Source organism: Haemorhous mexicanus, chromosome 5, assembly GCF_027477595.1.
Source record: "Haemorhous mexicanus isolate bHaeMex1 chromosome 5, bHaeMex1.pri, whole genome shotgun sequence".
Lineage (NCBI taxonomy): Eukaryota > Metazoa > Chordata > Aves > Passeriformes > Fringillidae > Haemorhous > Haemorhous mexicanus.
Genome location: NC_082345.1, coordinates 18,680,736 through 18,704,348, shown reverse-complemented (window position 1 = coordinate 18,704,348; position 23,613 = coordinate 18,680,736). Strand labels below are relative to the sequence as shown.

At 42.5% G+C, this 23,613-nt stretch overlaps 1 protein-coding gene across 3 annotated transcripts in view; it reads left to right on the top strand.

Moving 5' to 3' along the window:
- Nucleotides 1-23,613, top strand: part of VWF (von Willebrand factor) — a 118,773-nt gene that overhangs the window by 9,663 nt on the left and 85,497 nt on the right. For 2 of the 3 annotated variants that reach the window (XM_059846174.1, XM_059846173.1), the window contains exons 6-15: nt 884-1,008; nt 8,203-8,419; nt 10,445-10,567; nt 13,066-13,177; nt 14,962-15,008; nt 17,962-18,098; nt 19,419-19,557; nt 20,153-20,253; nt 22,619-22,814; nt 23,392-23,607. In XM_059846174.1, the coding sequence (XP_059702157.1) occupies nt 884-1,008; nt 8,203-8,419; nt 10,445-10,567; nt 13,066-13,177; nt 14,962-15,008; nt 17,962-18,098; nt 19,419-19,557; nt 20,153-20,253; nt 22,619-22,814; nt 23,392-23,607 (1,413 nt within the window). Of the gene's footprint in view, nt 1-883; nt 1,009-8,202; nt 8,420-10,444; nt 10,568-11,033; nt 11,168-13,065; nt 13,178-14,961; nt 15,009-17,961; nt 18,099-19,418; nt 19,558-20,152; nt 20,254-22,618; nt 22,815-23,391; nt 23,608-23,613 lie in introns of those variants that run through there. The other variant, XM_059846175.1, reaches the window with a different exon arrangement.

The window sequence follows — 23,613 nt, the reverse complement described above, 5'->3', positions numbered from 1 at the left end:
GCAATTGATATTCTCACAGGCACCACAATGGGGTTTAAAATTAAAAAAAAAAAAAAAAAAATTTAAAAAAGGGTCACAGTATTTTTTAGTAGCAGGTACCCATAACAGGAAGCCAGAGATAGTCCTGTAGTCCTGAAACCAGCAAGGTGGCAAAAGAGGATGGAAGAAACATTCCATCTCTGGGAGGATCCCCCTTTTCAGAAGGATGGAGCAGGAGCGGCAGAGAGGTGGTTTGCATCTCCTGGGAAGTCACAGCCATACCAACTCATTCAGCTTTGCTTTTATGCAAAATTGGTGGAAATTTTGGTAAGCCTGGGCCAGGAGCTGCTTGTCCTGGGACAGAGGAGCGTGTTTCAGGACATCTTACCCAGGAAAAGGATGGCCCAAACAACAATGCTGCATGTTAAGCACACAAGATATAATTTTGGACAGGAGAAAAATCAAGGCTAGCTGGGATCAAGAGTGCTAACGATTTCTTCAATTAGGGAAAGCAGATGGGTTTGTTTGCATCTCTAATATGTTTTGTGTTTTATTGACAACTTTTAAGTGGTGAGAAGATGTGCAGGCACGCTTTGGCTCCTGCGGATGTTAGCTGACCAGCAGCAACTCCTACCATGTTCATGCAGGTGTGAGGGAGGTGGGGCCTGCCTTCTGCAGGCTTTAGTCTGTCCTTGAGGGTAGAGACGTCCTTAGCAGAACAAAATCCATATCACTGATCGTGGCTTTCCTACAGTCTGTTTGGAATAAAAATCCATTTGATACAACAGTTTATATTTTTAAAGAGAGCTTTCAGCAGACTATCACCTTAATAGCAGTCAATAATGCCCGTTTGTTTCTAAAACCCCTCAAACAGCATGTTACTTCTCCTCTTCTTCATTCCCAGGGACCCTGGTGGGGAACAGTTATGATTTTGCCAACTCCTGGGCTTTGCACAGTGAAAACAAGCACTGCAAGAGAGTGCAGACTCCGAGCAACACCTGCAACATTTCATCTGATATGGCAGAGAAGGTTGGTCCTGCAAGATGCCATTCTGATTTCAGTCCTCCCCTACTTGAAAGGCAACTTGCCTGCCCTTTGGCAGAAGAACAGAAATCACAGAATATTCTGATTTGGAAGGGACCCACAAAGATCACTGAGTCCAACTCCTGGCGCTGCCCAGGACAGCCCCAAAATCCCACCCTCTGCCTGAGAGCATTGTCCAAATGCTCCTGGAGCTCTGGCAGCCTTGGGGCTGTGACCATTCCCTGGAGAACCTATTCAGTGCCCCAGCACCCTCTAGGGGAAGAACCTTTTCTGATATCCAACCTAAACCTGTTATCTAATCTATCTAATCTACCTACCTACCTACCTACCTACCTACCTACCTACCTACCTACCTACCTACCTACCTATCTATAACCACCTTCCCCTTCCCCTCACCCCAAACATTAAATAGACAATCAAAGAAAACATCAGCTCATTTGAGGCTCAAGTGTGAATTATTGCCAAAGAAATGATGATGTTACTTGGGAAAGGTGTGTTTCAGTGAATGAGGAATTAGCTAATTCCCCTTCTGATTGTGCCAGCAGGGAGCATCAGTTCTGAAGCCTCTGTGAGTGCTGCCTCCCCTAATGGTATTTGTGAATTTGTTGCAGTTTATATACTTGTGAGTCAGCAGAGGAGGGAGATGCTCCAGCCAGGCTGTTTTCGACAGAGGAGATGTTTTCTGTGGGTGTTCCAAAAGCTCCGTGTCACCAGGCTATTTCCCTTCCCAGGAGGAAGTTCCTTCAGCTATGTGTACAGCTAGTAGTGCTGATTTAGTGAAGAAAAACATAACTGCTTGCCTTGGCCAACTCTGTGGCCCCCTTTGCTGCAGCAACCTTTTTCTTCTTGTCTTTTATAAGTACAAACAAGTTTCTTGTTTCCCTTAGACAGGGTGTGGATGCATGCAGATCGTCATCAGCTCAGGGAAGAAAGTAGCTTTGAATATTTACTGAAGCATGTGGTGTTAACAGGTTATGACTGTTGTGGTAAATTGAGCCTTCATTCCTTGAGGAGTTACAACTGATTCCATGTACTCTGTTGTAAATCAGAATGACTTCCTGGGTGCCAGGGTTAGACTTATACCAGAATGACTGAGGCTGAAATGTTGTTGTGAGTTTCTCACTATTCAAGTCCTGTAGACAGGTATTTGCTAAACTAGACACAAATAGCTTCTCAAGTGTAGTAGCATTTCCTAGAATGTATCTGCTCTCCAGCTAACCTGGGTGCTGGTTTCCTAGCTACCTGTAAAAGGCTAACTAAGAGTTGGACAAGTTGCCAAGTTCTGACTCTATACTTCCATTAAGCTTTTGGATGGGGATGCCTCAGATGTGCTGTAAAATTCAGTGAAGGATGCTCGTGCTCCTCAGCACTTCAGCCTCACTACCTGCAAAACTGGCTGAGGAATTATAGCAGTGATTTCAGGCTGGAAATCTCCAGCTGATGTTTCTTGCTTGGGCAGAAGTGGTGTGTGGGGGGTGTGAACAATTGGTATTGTTCTGCCTGGAGAAGAGAAGGCTTTGGGGTCACCCCATTGTGGCCTAAAGGGAACCTACTGGAAAGATGGAGAGAGACTCTTGACAGGGGCCTGGAGTGACTGGACAAGGAGGAATGGCTTCGCATTGACAGAAAGCAGGTTTCGATTGGATATCAGGAAGAAACCCTGTGAGGGTGGTGAGGCCCTGGCACAGGTTTCTCAAAGCAGCTGGGGCTGCCCCATTCTTGGCAGTGTCCAAGGCCAGGTTGGATGGGGCTCTGAGCAACCTGGGATAGTGGAAGTAGTCCCTGCCCATGGCAGGGGTGTGGACCTATGTGATCTTTAAGGTCCTTTCCAACCCAAACCATCTTATAATTCTTTAAACCTGGTTACAGCTCTAGAGAAAGAGTAGCTCTTGTGACTGGTTGTGGTCCCTGGAATTTTATCTGTTCAGGCGAGTTTATAAAGTGTCAACATTGCAGCTGAGGCTGGGGAGTGGCATGCAGGGTGAAATCTAGTCTGATGGGTCAAGTACAACTAATTTGGATTTTATACAGATGGTGTTAAATACTGATGCTTTGTTGATAAAGTCTTCTTTCCCACAAACTGAATGAAATTATATTCTCTCTCATGTGAGTTCATAAGCTCACAGCATTTAATATTGCCTTAATTTATTCACTGTGCAAGAATAAACACAGCACTATTAACAGAAGTCCAGCCAAACAAGTGCCTGCTGAAGAATGTAGGGCTTTTTAATAGCATGCTTTGTTTGCTTGTCTCAGCTTCAGGAATGTAAATCTCCTTGGTCTCCCTGCCTCCCTCCATGCCAGGAAGTCAGCTGTTAGGTGAGGGAAACAAAAGCTCTGCTTCAAGACACTCCTCCCACCCCAGTGCCCCCACAGTGGGTAGGTCTGTGGTTTTCTTTACCCTCTCTGTCTCCCCCCATCCCTGGCCAACAGCATCCTTGGAGAGATGGTTTCTGGCTTCTTTCAGCAGGAATTGTAATGACAGTATGAGGGGAAATGGATTCACACTGACAGAGAGCAGATTTAGATTGGATATTAAGAAGAAATTCTTTACTGTGAGGGTGTTGAGGCCCTGGCACAGGTTGCTCAGAGAAGCTGTGGCTGCCCCATCCCCGGCAGTGTGCCAGGCCAGGCTGGATGGAGCTCAGAGTAACCTGGGATAGTGGAAGGTGTCCCTGCCCATAGTAGGGGGGTTGGAATGAGATGCTCTTTAAGATCACTTCCAACCCAAACCATTGTATGATTCTGTGCAGTGGAATCAGAAAGCCCTGCTGTTCCTTTATCTTTAAATCCTAAAAAATGTTTAAATTTTTTTTTTTAAGTTTCTGTCTTGTCTTCTTTCTGCTTTGTCTCAGAGCTGACACAGCTCTGTGTGTCAGCTGAGAAGTTTTTAACCACCTCACACTCTTATCCCACTGTTGTCAGGGCCTTTCCCTGCTCTGCACCTCTAAAACACACACACACTTAGTGTGATTAGCTGCCTTGCCTCAGGATCCAGAGACCATTCCAAACTGGGTAGTGTTGGAGGGAGGAAGAAAGCCTTTCTACCATGCCCTGCCCTCTGCAGCTGATGTTTAGTTACCCAAAAGGAGCCTCACTGCTTTGTCTGATCCTTTTTTCACTGGTTTAGGCTGTCCAAAAAAGTACTGCAATTTAACAGGCTCTAAGATGACCAACAGCATTGGTAACATGGTTCTGAAAGTGTAAATGGTTGATCTGGAAAAGGATGGCAACAAGGCAGTCTTGAAAACAAAAATGTGTATGGTTTAAAGCATTGCAATTGATTGCGGTGTTCTTATACATTACCTTTATTTTGTAGATTTCACTTCTAATAGAAATGGTGTGTGGTGGCCAGAGGTCACTGTATTATTTCCTTTTTTCTTCTCTTATTAGGAAATTGTACCTACTGTATGTTAGATGTGAAAATTATTGAAATCAAAATTAATCTAATTTCTGCTTTTGCTGAAATTCAGCTCTTACTGCAGTTGATAAAAAACAGTTCTCCCATTATCCCACGGAATACTTCCATCTGTTATAAAGAAATAGCATTATTCCCAGATCTGAAAACAAGTAGAAATTTTCAGCTTTGGACCATAATTGATCATGGTTGGGGTCAGAGGCAGGTCCAGCAAAGGTACAGAAGTCCAGTCCTCTCCCTGGATGTGTTCAAGGCCAGGATGGATGGGGCTTGGAGCAACCTAGTCTTGTGGAAGGTGTTCCTGCCCATGGCATGGGATTGGACTAGAGGATCTTTATTGTCCCTTCCAACCCAAATAATTATATATAATATAATAATATATTACATGGGTGAAAATGAGGCCCACTGTATCTAAAATCTCATTTTCTTCATCAGAATAATCAACATTCAAGGGAAGTGATTTCTTTCAGTTGTTACCTAGTCTGCTCAAACATACAGCCAGTGTTTGGTGTATTAAACATACTGGGTTTGGATGCTTTTAATGTGAAAAGGTGGGAGGCTAAATCTTTCTCCATTAAATATATTTTCTGAAAAACTATACCCAGTTAATGGCACCAAAATATACCCTTCCTGAGTGTTCTGGAGAATCCATATGTGTATCTGCACACCATTGGGTTTAAATTCAAGGGAACGAGAGGGTGTCTTTGATTTCTTCTGTTATTTGTTAGGTTCTCTCTCTTTAATGGTAATTGTTAAGCTGTGGACAAATGCAGTTCATGCAACAACAGAAGGAAATGCCACAGAAATGGGAAGAATGTACAAAATTCCACCTCCAGCTCTGTGTGGTGTTCCAGGGGCAGAAGGAAGGTCAGCAAGTTTTGTGGTTGCTGAGGGTTGCCAGTGCCAGGACCCTGCCAACCTATTTAAAGAAACATTTAAAATTGGACTAGTTCAGAAGGGAAATTTTGCAACCTTCTCCTTCATTTCAGATACTGCAGTCAGTCCTGCTAATTTTAATCTTACAGCCACCTTTACCCTAAGCACTGTTTCAGCTCGAGGCTTCACTCTCCAGTCTATTGGGTTTAAATACTTCTTTGTGTGGAGCAGCTTCCATGAGCAGGAATGTTACAGCAGTGGCTGAGGCTGCCAAATATCTAATACTCACCACTGCCCTCTAAACTAAAGAATAATGACCTCTCTTAGTCCAGCCTGGCCAGTGAGTATTAAAGAAAGGAAGGAATGAAGATTAAAAATCATTTGCAGAATGGTTGGAGTTGGAAGGGGTCATTGAGTCCAATTCCCTGCTTCCAAGGCTGCTCAGGTCCTTGTCCATTCACATTTTTCACATCTCCAAGGGTGGTGGTTCCATACCCTTTCTTTGACCACTCTCACGGTGAAATTTTTGGTTTTGTATCTATTTGGATTTACCCATATTTCAGCTTGTCATGGTAACTGAGATATGTCTGAAAGATGGGAAAATTTCAGCTCTAACTTTTTGCCTAAAGTCACTGGAAAATCTGATGAAATTTTAATGGCAAGAAAACCTTTACATACAGAAAATGAACTGTTTGTTGCTTTTCAACATATATCACTTGGTTTCTAGATAACCAGCTGGAGCTCAGCCTTTAGCTATGGTGTTAGTGAACAAATCCAAGTACAAAGAACTAGAGGAAAAGAAAAATTGGTTATTTTTTTTAGTGTGTAATCTCCTTTGTTTTTTAAGTCACTTTCGCATCTAAAATGTTCCTTTTAGTGGAATATATAGTCTGAGTTTTGCAGTTTGAGTTGTATTAACTGGCTATTACCTTAAGAAACTTCATTAGCTCAGCCCCTAAACGGGATTGTTGCATATACTGGTTTTCTACTGTACTTGATACTATCTGGATCAAGGCTTTGATCCAGGAGTTACTGACTGCTCATCCTCTAAATGGCTCTGAGCTCACTTTTGGTTTTATCAGTTTCATCTCCAAGCCCTGCTTTAATAGCTTTCTTGGCTGCTTCTGTTGTTACTTCCACCCTTCGGACACCTTTTCAACTCTTCTGTACTTCTGTGAGTCTTAGAGCAGCACCAACCACCATTTATAGCTCCATTGTAGTTCCTGCTCCCCTCTGCTCCTAGTGTCTTTTTTTCTTTTCCCATCTGGTTCAGCATGGTGGGTGCTGTCTGGGGATCAGAATTATCCCAGGCTGGAGTTGAATTTCTGATTTTCACCATGTCCAGCTCTCATGTTTTAAGTTCCATGAGTCCCTTCTCAGAAAGCTCAAAACCTCTTTGCACATGTGGTTGTTCCTTGAGCCCTTTGCTAAACTTGGAATATGTTCCTTCTCAGAAAGCTCAAAACCTCTTTGCACATGTGGTTGTTCCTTGAGCCCTTTGCTAAACTTGGAATATGTTCCTAACAGAGTAGACATTTCTGGTTGGTTTGTTTTCATAAGCAAGAAATTCTGTCTTGGCTCAGACATGTACTAGCTTGAGTTGATCACCTGAACAAAACACCCTTTAGACAAAATAAAAATGTATTTTCTACTCAGCAGTTTTCCTATACAGGCACCATAGTTGCCATTCAGAGAAGACATCTTGATTTTTTTCCTTTGGGGTTTTTTTGATCTCCATTTTTCATCTCCCAGAAAATGAGATGCTTTTTAATTAATATTAATTTTTTTTTACACAGCAGCTTGTATGTGCTGTCACCTCAGGTACATGTAAAGATTTTTAGAAGTAATTAATTGTAACTGTGAACCACTATGAAAAATGTGCCCTTCCCTCTAACCATTGAGTATAACACCTACAAAATACACCATGGTTTACACTTGCTTACATAAAACACTGACAAATAAGTAGAAGAAAGTTATGTTCCAACTCTTTGTTGTGCTGGGGTTGTATCAGAATATTGTTTTTTCACTTAGCTAAACTCAGTGCCATCCTTTCAGAAAGTTGCGCTGAGGACTTCAGACTCATTGAACTGTGATGTAATGTGCACAAAAGAGTTTATTTGGGAGCCTCCCCTGGAGAATTTAATCATACTCTAAGTTTTCCTTAGGTTTTGTTTTACACACAGTTAAGTTTCCTCTCAGGTTTCTGCTGTCTGAAAGAAGAGGTCTTGATACCTCCTCCTATCTCCCTGTGCTGTCCTTCCCTCCCACTGGCTCTCACCACACTGATTTAACTCAGGAGAAGAGCAGAACAAATTGCTTTTCTTCCCTGGGCTACTGTTAAACTATTTATCTGAGCTAAATTGACCTGTTGTGCTTTGGACAAGCCAGCAGGAGCGATGGGAATGTGTGGCCAGAAGTGGAAAAATTTAATTCCTGGGATTTCAGTCAGACTCAGTCTTTCCCTCTCACACCTGCTCTGGTCGCTTGTTATCCAAAAGATTGTCTGGTTGTTTTTTTTCCTACCTACCTTAGTTCCCTTTTTTTGCTGTGTGTACCTTCCTGGGAATCCAGGCACCATCCAGTTCTTTTCTGGGAAGCCAAAGGAAGTAGAATGCCTCCATCCTTTTGCTGATTGGCTGACTGATGTGTTTCTGTGTGAAACATCCCTTATACTCCATTCTACAATAATCAGTATATTAATGTATCCAGGCATGTATGAATAAATGGGTAGAGCTCACTCTTAAATAAGAGCTGTGATGTTGTTAACAACAGTAGTGACGGTGTGTTTGGAAAAGCTGAGTTTTCCCTTGTCTTCCTGAGACTATAGGAAGTAATTTTGTCCCTTTTCTCTCTCTCTGTCCGTTTGCTCCTCACTTGTTGTGCAGGGTGTCCTGGAAACCTGCCAGCTGCTGAGCACATTGCTGACCTTCTCCCGGTGCCACCATCGAGTGGATCCTGAGCCATACATCAGCCTCTGTGAAAGGGACATCTGTGCGTGTCCCCAGGGTGTGGACTGTCACTGCTCTGCCTTCCTGGAGTATGCCAGGAGCTGCGCTCACGAAGGGGTCATTTTGGAGGGGTGGCCTGAAGAGAGCTCGTGCAGTAAGCCGGCTGATTTATTCCTAGGCTGCTCATCTCCGATAGGATCGTGCCTGTCTTGCAGATTTTTGTCCTGCAGCTAAAAGCAGCTGGTGCATTTTAGGAGGTTTTTAAGGCATTTAGGAAGTGCCTTTGCTCACTCCCCCTTTCAGCTCTTCATCACCCACCTTTTTCTAAAAGTTCTTGTCCCCAAGGCAGTATTGTTTGAACCGTTTATAAAAAGATCCTGAGCTGTTACATGTCCCACCACAGTGTACACAGTCAGTGAAGGCTTATTTGATACACAAAGGTATAGACTGAGATGTTTAGCTGCTCTTTTACATATGGTTCAGATGTATGACATTTTCCAGCCCGTATTTTTAAGTCTGCATCTTTGTGAAATGCTCTCTAACGTTTTTTGCATAAAGACAATTGTTTCACCCTTTATTTCCTTTAATCAATTGCCTTGAAATTGAGATGTTGCCTTTTCTAATCTAATTTTTGTCTAGTATAGAGATCCTGATTGCATCTTGAACTGCTGCCTTTATTAGCCAAATTTTGCTGAATTCAAATGTCCTGACTGCATCTGAGCTGAGATTTTGCAACAGGGAAGTGCATAGACTGACTGAGATGGATTGTATTTATAGAGGAAAAGTCATGTTTCCACCTGCTGCTGAGAACCGTGATTTAATAGAGAGCATTCAAAAAATAATTTAAAAAATCCACTTATATCATGTTCTCAGTGATTTTTCTCATGTTTTTTTGTTATGAAAAAGGACATTTGCCTTGGGATGTTTGTGTAAATTGACTTAATGGGCTACACTGTCTGATTTGTACTGAAAACACTTGGTTATCTGGTAAAGATATTCTGCTATTGGCCACTGAAGAAATCTGTGCCTTCAGACTGTGGTTAGGGCAGCAAGATGCTGCCAGCCACTTGTTCTAGGGATTGCTCTAGTCTGAGTTCTAGCAGTAATTTATAACCTTTCCATTGGGACATAAAAGGGATCTATTAAAGCTCATCTCTTTGCTCAGGGTGTGAGCCAGATAACCCATATTTGCTGGGGCTCTTTGTAAGTCTGATTAAAAGCCACAAGTGAAATGAGCCTTTCTGTGATCCCAGGAGCTTTGGAGCTCATTTCTAATCCTTGAATTCACGAGCTGCAGATTGGTTTTTTTCTCCTGAGTCAGGAAAGAGAGAAGTGTCCCACTACCACAGCAGGAGCTTCATTTTCTATCACCTTTCATCTGTACTATGGTGCTTTCTTAGGAGATGATGATGATGATGGAGGTATGGAATGATCTACTGTGTGGGAAGGGCTCTAGTGCTGGGCACACTGTACAAGTGTGACTTGGTGCCTGAGCCCAGGGCATCCAGGGCAAGATCACTCCTTTGTTACCCTCCCACCTCTTCAGCAGAGGATTGGCTTGGAAAGGGCAGTCTCTAACCTTTTCTTCCCACTTCATGCCCCTGCAGTATTTTAGGATATGGTGTGTGTATGCATTGAAGAGAAGGAATGCCTGTAATAGTGTGTTTGCGTAATGGCCTGGCCTAGATAATGGCAGCAGTAGAGATACCAGGCATGGGTGTTATCCTGAGCTGGTGGTTCTCTGGAAGAAGGAGGATGGGATTTCAGAGTTTTAACTGTCTCCTGGTTCTCCCTGGAAACGCCAAACAGGATAATTTCACAAATGAGTGGAGGAAATGCATGGCTTAAAGGTGCAAAACAACCATGTCTGTCCAAATTGCTTAGATATTATTGCAAAACTTCTCCCTTAATGCCCTTGGGTTTAGTTATTCAAACTCAATTTATTAGAAAACAAATTGGCTTTAACCTCTGAGTATTTACTATGCTGCCTGACAGATGATATTGCAGCAAATTGAAAATCAAGTATTTCTAAAATATTCTGCTTCTAAAAAAGAAATAATCATTTGGAAGCTGACATGACTTTTTGTGTCTCTGTAGTTCAGCCCTTGATAATGAAAGGATTTGTTGGTTTAAGAGTTACTGAGGAATTTGCATTTCTAATTTCTTTTAATTGTTTCAGGGCCAAGGTGTCCAGTTGGCATGGAATATAAGGAGTGTGTATCCCCATGTGCCAAAACCTGCCAGAGTCTGAATATCAATGAAGTGTGTCATGGACAATGTGTTGATGGCTGCAGCTGCCCTGGTAATTTATTTACTGGGTTATTTACAGAGAAACATTTGGCAGTCAGGCTATCTATTTTATTAGAAGAAGGAAAGCTGTGTCTTCCCTTAAATTTTCTTGAAGTCAGAAACACTTCTTTTTTCTGGGACCATGCCCTAGAATAATCCAGTTTCTGTAGTGCCTGTATGCTCACTCCATGAAAGGGCCATTTTTCAGGGCCCACTAAAAAGTAAATGTTTCTGTGAAAATCAGTACCAACTATTATTCCAAGATTGCCTTTATTTCTTGGTGAGAGACTGCTTGCCTTTGATGTACTCCATCTGAATTGCTTGGGTTAGAGGCAAATACAGTTAGAGGAAGAAACAGCAGGGAATACACTGAAGGAATTTCTTGCAGAAAAACAGTACATGTAGAGCTTGCACTGCAAATTCAAAGGTCTTCATGATTTTGGTGAATAATTTAATTTATTATTGAATCTTCCATACAGGAGATTTGATGGATTAAAGGGGACAGGCCAGCCACACCAATTTTCTACTTCTGTCTGTTGCACTTAAAACAACTGCAGGAGGAGAGCTTGGTTCCTGGCTCCAAAGCTCCATATGCTTCCATTTCTAGCTGGTGGTTGGTATTTGGGGTTTTTTTTTTAAATTTTGTTCATTGGGTGCTTTGTTTGTTTTGAATAGGACTATCTTTGCATTTCAGCCTGTCTGGGCTTTGTAGATGCACACAGCTCTTTAGTGTCACCTTGTACAAGATGCTAAGTGTGACGGAGGTTTGTAGAGCTTTGCTTTCCAAAACAAGGCAATAATGACAATGTCAGCCTCATTTGAGGAGTCACTGCATTCGGAGTTGTGTAGTTTCCCATTCAGCTGCCAGTCTCTTCCTTGCTGGAGGTTCAGAAATGTGGCAGGACCTGCAAAGGTAACAGGTGATGGAACCAGACTCTGGAGATTATTTTGTTGTGAAGAATCCAGCTACTAGATTTGTGCAGTCCTGGAAGTGTTGGAGAAAGCTGAAGGAGATGAATCCTCTGGCTGCACAAGGGCTCTTGCTGTACTTTTCCTTTGGTAGATGCATTGCTCTGTTCAGCGTGGGAAAGGTCTAAGGAGAGAGGAACTGAGAGGCAGAGAAGCAGGAGCTCCACAGAAAGGGTAAAGGGCATGAGAATAACAATCAGCAGTTCAAAACTTTTACTGATATTTTGCCCAGCCAGAAAGGCAGAACCTGGGTTTGAGTTTGATGGAAAACCAGGAGGATCTGACAGATGACTAGAGGGATTTTTGATGCGGATTCTACCTTCACTTACTTCCCTCCAGTGCTCCAAGGGCAAACAGGATCTGAAGGATGTTTGACAAATGTCTTCTTTCTTTTTTATTTTTTCCCCTCTGTTAAATGCCCCTTATGGTTACATTAATTGCTGTAAATGGAATTACTCTTGATAGGAAAAAAGGCAGACATTCTGTTTTCTTGTGTTGTCTGGAGAGCCACAGCACTCTTAAATGCTCAGATCTTGTGGTGATTCTCTCTCACTGGAAGGATTTTCTCAACAGCCAAGATCTTTCCAGGCAGCTCTATAGGAAGAATAGGAGAAAGGAGGCTTATCTGTGTCTTGCTATCAGTGATGATTGCTGCTGCCAGGGAAAAGAGCCAATATATCTGCAGGCTATTGGAAGGAGTCCCTCAAAGAGAAGGCAGAGGAGTGTTCAAGAAAACAAATGTTTTGCCGCAGCAAATCTTTTGAAAATGGCGGAATATCAACTCTCTCTCAATATAAGGGTTGAATAGAAAGCATTAAAAACTAGCAATAGAAGCAAGGACAAGTTTCTACCTTAGAAAAATCTTGTAACTCCTTTGTGCCTCTGTTTATCCTTAGAGTACAAAGAGCTCTCTCTATAGGACAGGTAACTATAGTTGTTACTGGACCCACGTTGGGAAGTTGGCCCTTTTGCTTTTTGCCTCTGCAGAAGTTCAGAAGTGGCTTCTTTCTCTCAGACTCTGCTAAGTCTGAGCCTTTCTTAACTCTGCTAGACTTAAATGGTGTCCAAATTTGTTTCTTCATTCTTCACTTTGCCTTATCTTTGGTTCTCTTATGATGAACACAAGATCTTCTGTGGACATCCTTTACTGAAGCCAGTGAAGTTCATGGTTTTTCCAACAGTCAAGTCCCAGGCCAGCTCTTATCAACTTTGATTGCGCTCCTTGTGTTTCATTTGTCTATGTCCCAACATGTGTTCTGGACCTGAGGGTGTGCTAAGCAAAGAGTTTTTCTGGAAGCACCAGGAATGCTTTGTTCAGCAGGTCTGAGGGAGAGGCAGCACCAGAAGGAAAGCAGACACCTGCCCCTGTGAAGCTTTTTGGCAAGCCTCATTCTTTTGTATTGATGTCAGTGACTACGTATGGATAATAATGCATATGAAGTCTTGGCAAAGTCTATGAAGAACAACAAAATCTAATTGTATTTATGTTTCTGTCCCTGTGTGCATGTGATATGGGTGTCTGATGCTACCTGACCTATCCAGAGGGGCTGCTCCTTGATGGTGAACACTGCATTGAAAACTCTGACTGCTCCTGCATCCACTCTGGAAAACATTATCCTCCTGGCTTCACCATCTCCCAGGACTGCAACTCATGGTAAACCCTGTGCTGCTCTGGTGTGGTTGATGTAGATAAGTACTGCACATCAGTCAGTGACTGCTTTGCATTATCTTTCTGGAAATCTCTCTACCTTTAAAAAAATTCCTTTCACGGACAAAGGGCTTGGTCTCTTACTGGAATTCCCAGCCCCTTCCAAGAAGTGAGCTGTTCACAAAGGCAAAATCAGCTCTGTTTTTAAAGGGATATTTGATCTGATGGAACAAAATGAAGGTCACACTCCTTCAAAGAGTAGAGGACTACCTGTTTCCTGTGGATAAGACAGACCAGCAGGTTCCCATGTCTGGGTAGTGTCAGTGGTGGTGTCTTTGTTTTGACTTCCTACGTGTATTTAACCTCCAAATTCCATTTCTTTCCAAGAGGAGTTAGCCTAAGGCACGTCCTTGGAAATTGTTACAGGGCTAATGCATCTTCCTAGCATAGCCCACAATTTTTCTTTCACTCCTGAGTACCAGACTGGAGGGAAAAAACAGCACTTTCAAAAAAGGAAGAGGAATTAGTCACATATTCCTGATCTGGTTTTGTGTTCAGTGTGGACATATTTGTGCAAGGAGTTTGGACAACTTTTTACTCAGAAGTTTCCAATTGGAGCACAGAAAGAGGAGGACTCAATGAAGGCCATGACATGCAGAAGAAAGGTGGTCTGTGCATCATCCCTGTTAATCAGAAGCTTTTCGTTACTGGCACCACATGTCCCAGAACACAAGTCATAACCATGACATTAGCATTTTATCTTTTTCCCTGCAGTCCTCTGCAGCTTTGAGCTTGGCCACATTGTTCAACCTTAGTGCTCTTGGGAGATGAGTGTAGCCTAACAGGCTGGGTTTTTTATGGCTTGTGTTTTGTTACTGCTTCCATTATTCAAACTTGATGCTGCTGTGGAGAACATTGTTCCACTGACTCTGCATTTAGCATCCTCAATAATCTGCATCCCCACAAATGGTTTTCAGGGGCTGGAATAATTAAAAGAATGAGAAGAATATAGTAACTCTTGAAGCAAGGAGTGCAGAGAGGGTTGTGGAAGACACTGGAGGTGATTACAGCAGGGAAGTTTGATGTAGGAAGAAGCAAAGGGGAATCGATTTGTTTGAGGGCTAGTGAGGCAACATTCACTGTCTAAAGATGGGCTCTGAAGAGTATGGGGCCAAACTCTTCTAAGAGGCAAACAGCAAAATATTGTGAAGCAATGGACGCAAGCTGCAAAGGAAATTTTGTTTTGACATAAAGAAAAATTCTTCTCCCTTCTCCAGTGCTGTACTGGGACAGCTGCTCAGAGAGGCTGTGAGACCTATTTTGGATATTTATAAACTCAGATGGGCAAGGTCCTCATTTACCTAATCTAGCTTTGACATTGCTTTCTCTGAGTTGGGGATTGTAGTTATTATTTTCCTGGAAGTCCCTTCAAATATTTTTCCCCTTTAATTCTGTTGTATTGATAGATATACCTTGAGAACTGCATTGAACTCATTCCACATCAGTGGCATATATCTGAAAACTGTATTAAACACAGAGCTTTGACAGGGAAAACCAAAAATCCTTGAGTTCTGCAACCATACCCATTCATATTATCAGCAGTTGTTGTCAAATTATGGGAAGAAGGGATGAATACATTAAGAAATGAGGTTACAGGAGATGGAAGGAATGTTGGGGACTGGTCTAATTTCCCTGGGACAGATGACCATTTTCAGTTTTTTGGGAAAAATATGCAACAGAAGATTTATATTCATGTACTCTTACTTAACTTGCTACTATCTCTTTCCTAGCATTTGTCGACGTGGCATGTGGATCTGCAGCAATGGGGAATGCCCAGGTATGTTGGCTTCACTCTTTTCAGGTTTTGACAAATAAGCCTTGCCTACGTCCCTCCCACTCATGCCCCACTTCAGTATCTATTTTTTTACCCAAAAAAGCAAATCTTTGTTCTTTCTTGCTCGCTCCAGTACAGTCCAGTTGGGATCCTACTTTTAAGTTCTTCTCTTGAGACAAGTCAGACATTGCCCTGTTTGGTTTATGTGTAGCAATGAAAAATCCTGTTTGGTGGGAAGGCCGGTTGCTGCTTTGATTACTTAGTTTGCCAGTTATAAGGGTCTGTATGTTCAGAGGATTGGCTTGCAGGTAGACGAACACTCTTGGCTTTCTTTGACCAGGTACAATTTCTCATTGTACCTTATTGACCATGACAATTCCCTCATGGCCATGTTGTGGGTGAAGGAGCCACAGCCCCAGGGAGTAAGTGGCTGCCCTGCCTTCCGTGGATGCTGGCAGATTGGAGAGGCAGCTCTGCAGATGCAGACTGGGGTTATGGCTGGACAGGAAAACAGCAGATTTGCGGGCTTTGGTGGTTTTTTGTTGAGATGAGACTGTGCAACCCTCACAAGTTAGGGAAATTGCAACAATCTTAAGGTGTTCTATCAAAAAAGTCTGTCTTTTTTGGTAACATGAAACTTGCCTGACCCATTAATGCTCCGTTTCGTCCTGCTTTAGAACAAAAGGACACTTCCCCAAACGTATCAACACTTAAAGAAGAGGATGGGGGAGTGGTGTATGCAAATATTCAAAATGGAGATGACATTTTTAGTGAGCTGTCCCCTGTGCTTGTTCATTAAGGATCTCTTCAAGTGCAGAGAATCTCACTGTCTAAAACACAGCTTCAAGGACACAGCCCAGGCTGATTCATTACATCTTTTAGCTAATGGGCAGCAGCATGATTACAAACAAGAAATAGGTGCTTTTCTAACTTCAGTTTTTCCTTAGGTTATAGCTTTAAATGTACTTGCTCTCTGGGCTGTGATGAATACTCTGTGGGCCAAATTTTTATCCTCACCTCCAGCCACATTTTCTTCATAGTGATTATGGAATTGAAGATAAATCTGGTATTGAGGCTTGCAAACAGATGTTGATCTCCAGCTCTGTGCAAGAGGCAATATAGCATTGCAGCCTTTTCCTGAATTGATAAGCTGTCCCAAATGAGCAGAAGTGGAAAAGAAAGGCAGTTTATTTTTGTACCTTCTGCCAATATATCTAAATCAGTTTTCTGCTAGGCTTGTTCAAGACTGAATGTTGTATACCTGCAGCTGTTGTACATGTGCCTGCTAAAAACTCTATAAACTAAAAACTCTATAAACTGAGCCAGTATGGGAAGCCAGCAAAGCCTCCCAGAGTAGCCAAATTTATATTGTTACCTGTGCTGTTTGCCTCTACTTGAAGTAATATTGCAGCATATTTTCATTGTTGGTTAGTTACCACAAATATTTCTAAAATCATATGTCCAGAAAATTTATGTAGTTACTTGTATAAACTTTAGGTGGTTCTGTTTTTCTTTTGGCCAACTTCTTTTTTTTTTTTTTTTTTTTTTTTTTGTTGTCAGGAAAGATTGCTTTCATATTGTGGGAGTGAATTGCCCAGCTTTAAATTTGGTGATAAGGTGAATCCAAAGCTGGAGCTGGCTGGCACTACCAAGAGGCTTTCAAGCTGATATCATAATGGAAATAATTATGAAGGCAGAAGATTTCAGGAAATTTCATGGGATGCATTATATCAAATGCAGTAGACAGAGGGACCCATAAGTAAAGACTTGGCCACAGAAAATTCCCTTTCAGGAGCAGTGCCAAAGGCTGGGACTTGTCTTAGATAGCAGTCCTCAGTTCTCTGTGCTTCAAACCTGTCCTCAGTTCCTTGTTGCAGAGAATGCCCTGAAATCAAACTCCAAGGGATGACAAACATCCAGGAGATGCTGGATTTCTCTTAGGGTGAATCAGAGCTATGCAAGGCTGGGAATCCTCAGGATCTGTACTTTAGCACCAGCTGGTTTAAGACAGTAAACACTAAATAATATGTTTATATGAAGAGGGAAATTTCCACATGATGTTCATTAGACAGATCTTCTGTGGGACTCAAAGGCAGAGAAGAGAGAGTAACTCATGGAGCTCACCTGCCAGCTTGTAACAGTTAACCCTTCTCCAACCTTTGGCTGATGATGGCCAGTGTAGGCCCAGCACTTGAATTTTGTTCTGGATGAGGAAGTAGCTGCCCACCTCATTTGCCATGTAATCATCTGTACATGTGATGGTCTTCTCATATGGAAGATTTTCTTTGCAAGCTCTACGGAGTTGGAGCCTTTCCATGTGCTTGCATGATGGGGTACTAAATCCCAGCTGTGGTATTGGGATACTGCCTTCCTAGAATTGAAAAGCCACAACTTACCAAAACACCTTCAAATGTTGATATGTTAAAATACCTCCTTTTTCTAGTAGAAAGATGGTCCAGCCAGGCTTTCACATTATTCTGTGAGGACTTTAGATGTAGCTATTGTAACTATAGAATTATTTTTAACTTTCTGTTAGTTGATATGATGGTTCAGGGTAAAGTCCAACATAAATTCTACCCTTGGAAGGACTCCCACAGACATTATCTTCCAGCTCTTCATTCTCATAAAGTGTTTTATGTTAAAATAACATGTTGATATTTAAGGCATTCCAACAAAAGAATATAGTCTTTTCCGTAGGCAGAAATTTCAGCTCTTGACTGCAATTTATTCTGTGTTCCCCAGCTGTTGTTGGTTCCTCTGTTATTACTGGTAAAGCTTTATGGAAATAAACAGTGAGATAAGGATCTTGCTGGTGCTTTCCGGTCTGTGTGGAGCTCGGGCCTTGTACAACCTGTTCCGCCAGGGCTGCTCTTCCACTTCAGAGGCTTGTGGGGGCTGAGCAGGATTTTGCTTGAATCTGGCACTGGGATGATTAATGGCTTTTTGCTTTTTCTAGGGGAATGCTCTGTCACCGGCCAGTCCCATTTCAAAAGCTTTGACAACAAGTATTTCACCTTCAGTGGGATTTGCCAGTACTTATTTGCCAAGGATTGTGTGGAAAATTCCTTCTCTGTCATAATCGAGACTGTGCAGGTAACAGCAGCCTTGGCTGATGCCTCTGCGCATGCTCTTGAGAGTGGGGGCAGGGCTGTGGGGTTGTGACGTGAATTGCAGATGCACAGGCCGACAGAAGTAATTCCCCTATGAGATAATTAGTTTAAATAACAGATGCAGTCTTTCTCCTTAGTTAATAAGTGTTTTGCTTCTCCTCACCACCATTCCCAGGAGCCTGCCTGGGGATAGAGACTCATGATGCTGTTTGGAGAATGGGCCCTCACCGACTTTGCCAGCTGAACAAACAAATAGCGGAGAGGGTGCACTCCTTGCCAAACACCCTGGCTGCTGGTGCCTCCCTAATGCCTGTGGGGAAAGGACATTTCCTTGGACACCAAGCAAAGTGCACTGGCAGAGCAGTGCCTTGCTTTGTTTCCCATTTAGTCGGATTGGCTGGTGATTTTTTTTGTACTCAGACAGCAGCTCCTGACTTTCTTTGCTGCCTCCCCCGATGGATGTGTGAGAGGCAGCTGCAGAGAGGCAGGAAAGGGAGCCAGACCAGTGCAGGAAGGGATGGAGATCCTGAAGGGGGACGTCACAAGGAGGTTTACACAGTTATGAAGTGAATCAACCAGTTGTTCTTGGGAAAAGGTGAACAAACCTAGAGACTGAAAAGGACCCTGAGGGAAGGAGAGGGGAGAAAGGTGATGGGGACAGAGGAATTGAAGACAGGGAGAGGTGCAATGGAGACAGGAGACTGACAGGAGAGAAGGGGAGTATCAGCCTGTCCAGCAGCACCAGGAAAATTGCAGTCTTTAGAGAAATGGGCTGTGACAGTTCTCCATACCATCTGCATCTGTTTCCTGAATTAGGGAGCTCTGATAGTCATCATTACTTAGGAACCTGCAGGACAGGTTTCCACTGAAATTTCCCTTTCAAAACCAGGGAGGAGATGTGGGGCCCCTGCAATCCCTGTTCCTCATCTGGGTATCCCACAGCTGGGAAAATAAACACCCCAGGAGTTTTGGGTAATGTGAACTGCGTGGCTGTTTCCCAGGCTGTGTGGGTCAGGTGTCCTTCCTGCTCCTGCCACAGCTCTGGCAGTGGCCAGCCAGGGGTCTGGTGGAACACCCATAGATCCCTTTCCAAGTTCTGAGATGGGAGCTTAGCCCTGGTGCGTGATTAATGGGATAATGGAGGGAAGACTGCCAGCCTGCTGTTTGTGGGATGCAGAAACCAGATCTATAAAACCAGTGTGATTCTCAACACCTTTCAAATTAGATGCCAAAATGCCTTCTGGGACTAAGTCACCAGGAAAGTGAAAACCTGATGTCGAGACAGATTTTCCCTTCTCCGCAGTGTGCAGATGATCCTGATGCCGTGTGCACTCGCTCAGCTTCTGTCAGGATCCAGGATATGGACAACAGCATCATTAAAATGAAACGCGGAGGAGGGGTTTCACTGAATGGACAGGACATACAGCTCCCTTCACTGCAAGGTGTGTTCACATGGGCTGACTCTGGCCAGCCACTGAAAGCCTCCTGCTTAGTAGTCGTTTTAGACATGCCTCAGCCCAGCTTAATCAAAGAGTGTTTTCAATGCCAAACTCTCTTACAGTCTCTTCTAGAGGCTCTGTCATTTCAGCTTCTCTCCATGTAGCAGACATTTCTTGACTTGGCTCCTCTAAAATCAGAAGAATTAGCTGGTCTGCACTAGTGAGTTTTGTGAAAATCACTGTTGGTCTATTATTTTTTGAAATTATTGTTTTTCTACAGAAGCTTGAAATCATGGAATCACAGAATGATTTGGTTCTGACCTTAAAGATCATCTGGTTCAATCCCCCTGCCTTGGGCAGAAACACCTTCCACAATCCTAGGTTGCTCAGAGCCCCATCCACCCTGGCCTTGGCCGCTTCCAGGGATGGGGCAGCCACAGCTGCTCTGGGCAACCTGTGCCAGGGCCTCAGCAACCTCACAGGGAACAATTTCTTCCCAATATCCAATCTAAACCTGCTCTCTGTCAATGTAAAGCCATTCCCTCTTGTCCTGTCACTACATCTTGTAAAAGCTCAGACACCCTGTGGTTGCCTTCAGGTGCCCTCCGTGTCCAGCGTGTGGTGAGGAGTTCAGTTCGCCTCATCTATGGGGATGATCTGCAGATTGACTGGGATGGTCATGGACAACTCCTAGTGAAGGTAGTTTTTATGTTTTTTTTCTGCCTGTTTACCCTCTCTCTTGTTCCACATACAAAGATTTTCTTGTCTGAAGTCAGAAATTGCTTTTTGTTGCATGTTAGGAATTCCTTTCTCTTTTGCTACTCCCAGAGTAATATACAGGTTCTTTTGTATTCCAGAAACAAACACTTCATCTTAGAGCAGCTTGGTAGCTTTTTTCTCCTCCCCCCCTTTTTTTTTTGGTATGTGTGTGTAATGACAGCTGTTATTAACCATGAACAGTTTTGTGTTTTGTTCAGCAGATATTCTCCAAACTGGAGTTTTGTTTTTGTTTGCTTTGACCGCCCTGTCTAAACCAACAGATGTGAATGACTTAAAATAAGGGAAGGAAAGGCCCCCAGAGCCACAGTTTATTAATATTTTCCAGAAAATAGAAATCAGCTCCTAGAAGATGTGTTGTGGGCTCCTTCTACTATGAGGAATATTTGAAGTCAGCCTTGATTAACAATTAGGCTTCAGACACAGTAAAGTGTAGAAAAATTGAGCTAGGTTTAACAGAAATGATCTGTAAGGAAGCTGTAATCACATCCCTGCTGCCTTTGAATCCCCCTTTTAGTGGGGGTCTGCTCACTGCCAAGAAAACCAGTTTTCCTAAGATTTTTTGCCGAGTGGTAAATGCTGCCCTCCTTGAACCATGGAGTTGCTTTTGCATTCTCCTTGCCTGCCCCAAAATCTGGCTTAAATGTCATGTCTGTCACAGCTGAAAGGGTTATGAAAGCCAGTTCAGAAATGAGTTCAAGAGTTGAAAAGAAAACAGATAAGAAAGGTCTGGAATAATTTTAGAAAACATCTGTGGGTTTGTGGTTGTTCTTTTGGTTTAACCTGTATCTCTGTGCTCTGAGGGTCCTAATCTTTTGGTGCTTAGAATAATTCACTTCAGTCCCTTGGCACATCTCAGGAGTTTTGCCTTTCCTCAGTATTCAAAATATTTTTCTCCCTGGTCAGAGACCCATATAACCTGGCAAATTTTTTTTCCCACTGAAAACAAACCTAATTTTCTGCTCCACATCCTCTACCCATAAAAGCAGTGGAAGTTTCTTCAGTTGTCTGCTCCTTCCCTTGCTAGGCATCTAAAGCATCTCTTTAATTGCTTTTGGAGAGTTATTTTATGCCGGATTTGGAGACTGACCTGTTGCCAAGTATTGCTGATAATAATTGGAGGAAGTGATACACTTCCATTACCTTATCCTGGCAAAAATTCTTCCTGTGTTCCTCAAGAAGGCTTTCCTTTCTGTGACTGCCTGATATTTGTAATTTGAGCTTCCATTCCAAAATACTCCACAATTTGGACTTGTGTGAGTCACTGCTCCATCTGCAGAGTATGTGAAAGAGTAGTAATACTCTTAGTAGTAAGAATATTTATTCTCTAATTGTTCTTTTTGATGCTTCATATTTATTGTCTGACCCCTATGTTTGAATGCTGGGTAGTATTAAGTTATATTTTGGAGGATGCTTTTTATTTTTATTTATACAGAAAAACTGTTTTATTTGAAAAATATGGATTTTTCTAACTTTTTTTGTTTGTTTCACTGGTTACTTCTGCAAGCCTGCCTAAACTAGCACTCAGCTACATGGATAGACAGGGCTAGTGTAGCATTAGAGCTCCTGTGTTTGTAATGTACCTGTAATGTGGTGTTTGTAATGTACCTGAGCTTTACTCCTAACAGAAACTGACAGTTCCTACTAAAATAAAAGGTGTTGGTGCCTTTGTGATGCCGGTGTTGTTTAGGAGATTTCTCCCTGTTTACCTCTAGGTTTAGGGTAATCTTTCAGCTGCTGCTTGATTTGCAGCAGGAATAAAACAGGGTGAAAAGTGCACCTGCTCTGTGGATTGTAGGAAATTCTGCTTTTAGTGTGCTTGAAGTTCCTCTGGGCAGCAGGAAGCTCCAATATGAGGTAGCTTTAGGGGGTATTAGTTTATTTTTCCTTCATCATCCAATTTTCCTTTAAAATGTGAAATGCTCCCAGGTGCCTTTGGAATTGCATTTAAAAAATGCAACCCCCGCTGTTGCCCTGCTCATTTATATGGATGAATGGTGGGAACAAGGAAAGACTAAACTGGACTGCTGATCAAGGCATAAAAATAAGCTATTTTTCTCTTCACTGTACTGTGCAAAAATTGTCTTGCAGCTACTAATAGTAGCAGTTTTGTTAGAAGTTTGAAAATACAGAAATACAGTACAATGGCTTTGTGTCTGTAGCATTTTGATGTGTGTTAGAGAGTTTTCTGGACAATTCAATTGTGTATGGCTCATTCCTTAAAAAATCGTGCTCTACAGTGGTAACCTGTTTTTGAAGATGACCAGGCTAATGTTGTGTTCCTTAGGTGTCCCCAGTCTACTCTGAAAGGATGTGCGGGCTGTGCGGAAATTATGATGGGAACGAAGGGGATGATTTTCTTACACCTTCTGGCATGGTGGAATCCCTTCTGGAAGACTTTGGAAACTCCTGGAAGCTCAATGCGGACTGCCAGGACTTGTTAAAACAAGACAATGATCCCTGCAACCTCAGTCCTCATTTAGGTATTGAACTCTATCCAAAATTAACATGTGCAGCAAATGGTGATCTTCCATTTACATAAAAAGTAAAATAAAGGAAAAGAGAAGAAGCTAATGTTGCTTACATTACCACCAAGGTGGCTGTAATATTTGTTTTTAAAAACCAATAAACAACAGCAACAACAAAAAAAAAGCCACACACAGAGAGACATGTATTGATGCAGGCCTCATAAGGAAAACAGTATTTTGTGAAAACTGAAAACAAAAACTAGTTTAATTTTGCAAATATAAAAAGGCAACAGAAAGCAAAGGCCCTGTAAAGGGAATTACAGCACCAGAAATAGTGCTAACAGAATATAAAAGCATTGTTTTTCCTTGATTTGTTTTACTATTGAAACATTATTCTTTCAGTAAAGCTCATGATTTGTGAGCTATGGTGCTATCTGCGCCTGCCTGATCCTGTTTTATTCTTGTGGGGTTTGTTTGGTTATTTTTTCTTTTATAAAAGGAAGAGGAAATGCTTACTGTGGCTCCTCTGGCTTTCCTTGAAACCACGTTGATTGATTGATTCAGTATGAGCATGTCATTTTTCTCTTTTTAGCCAAGTACGCTGAGGATTCCTGCTCAGTTCTGATGTCTCCTGCCTTTGAACCTTGTCACCATGAAGTGAGTCCCACTCCCTATGTGAAGAACTGCCGCTTTGATGTTTGCTCCTGCTCCAGTGGCAAGGATTGCCTGTGCTCCGCCATTGCTAATTATGCAGCAGCCTGTGCCAGGAAAAGCATTCTGGTGGAGTGGAGACAACCCAACTTCTGCCGTAAGT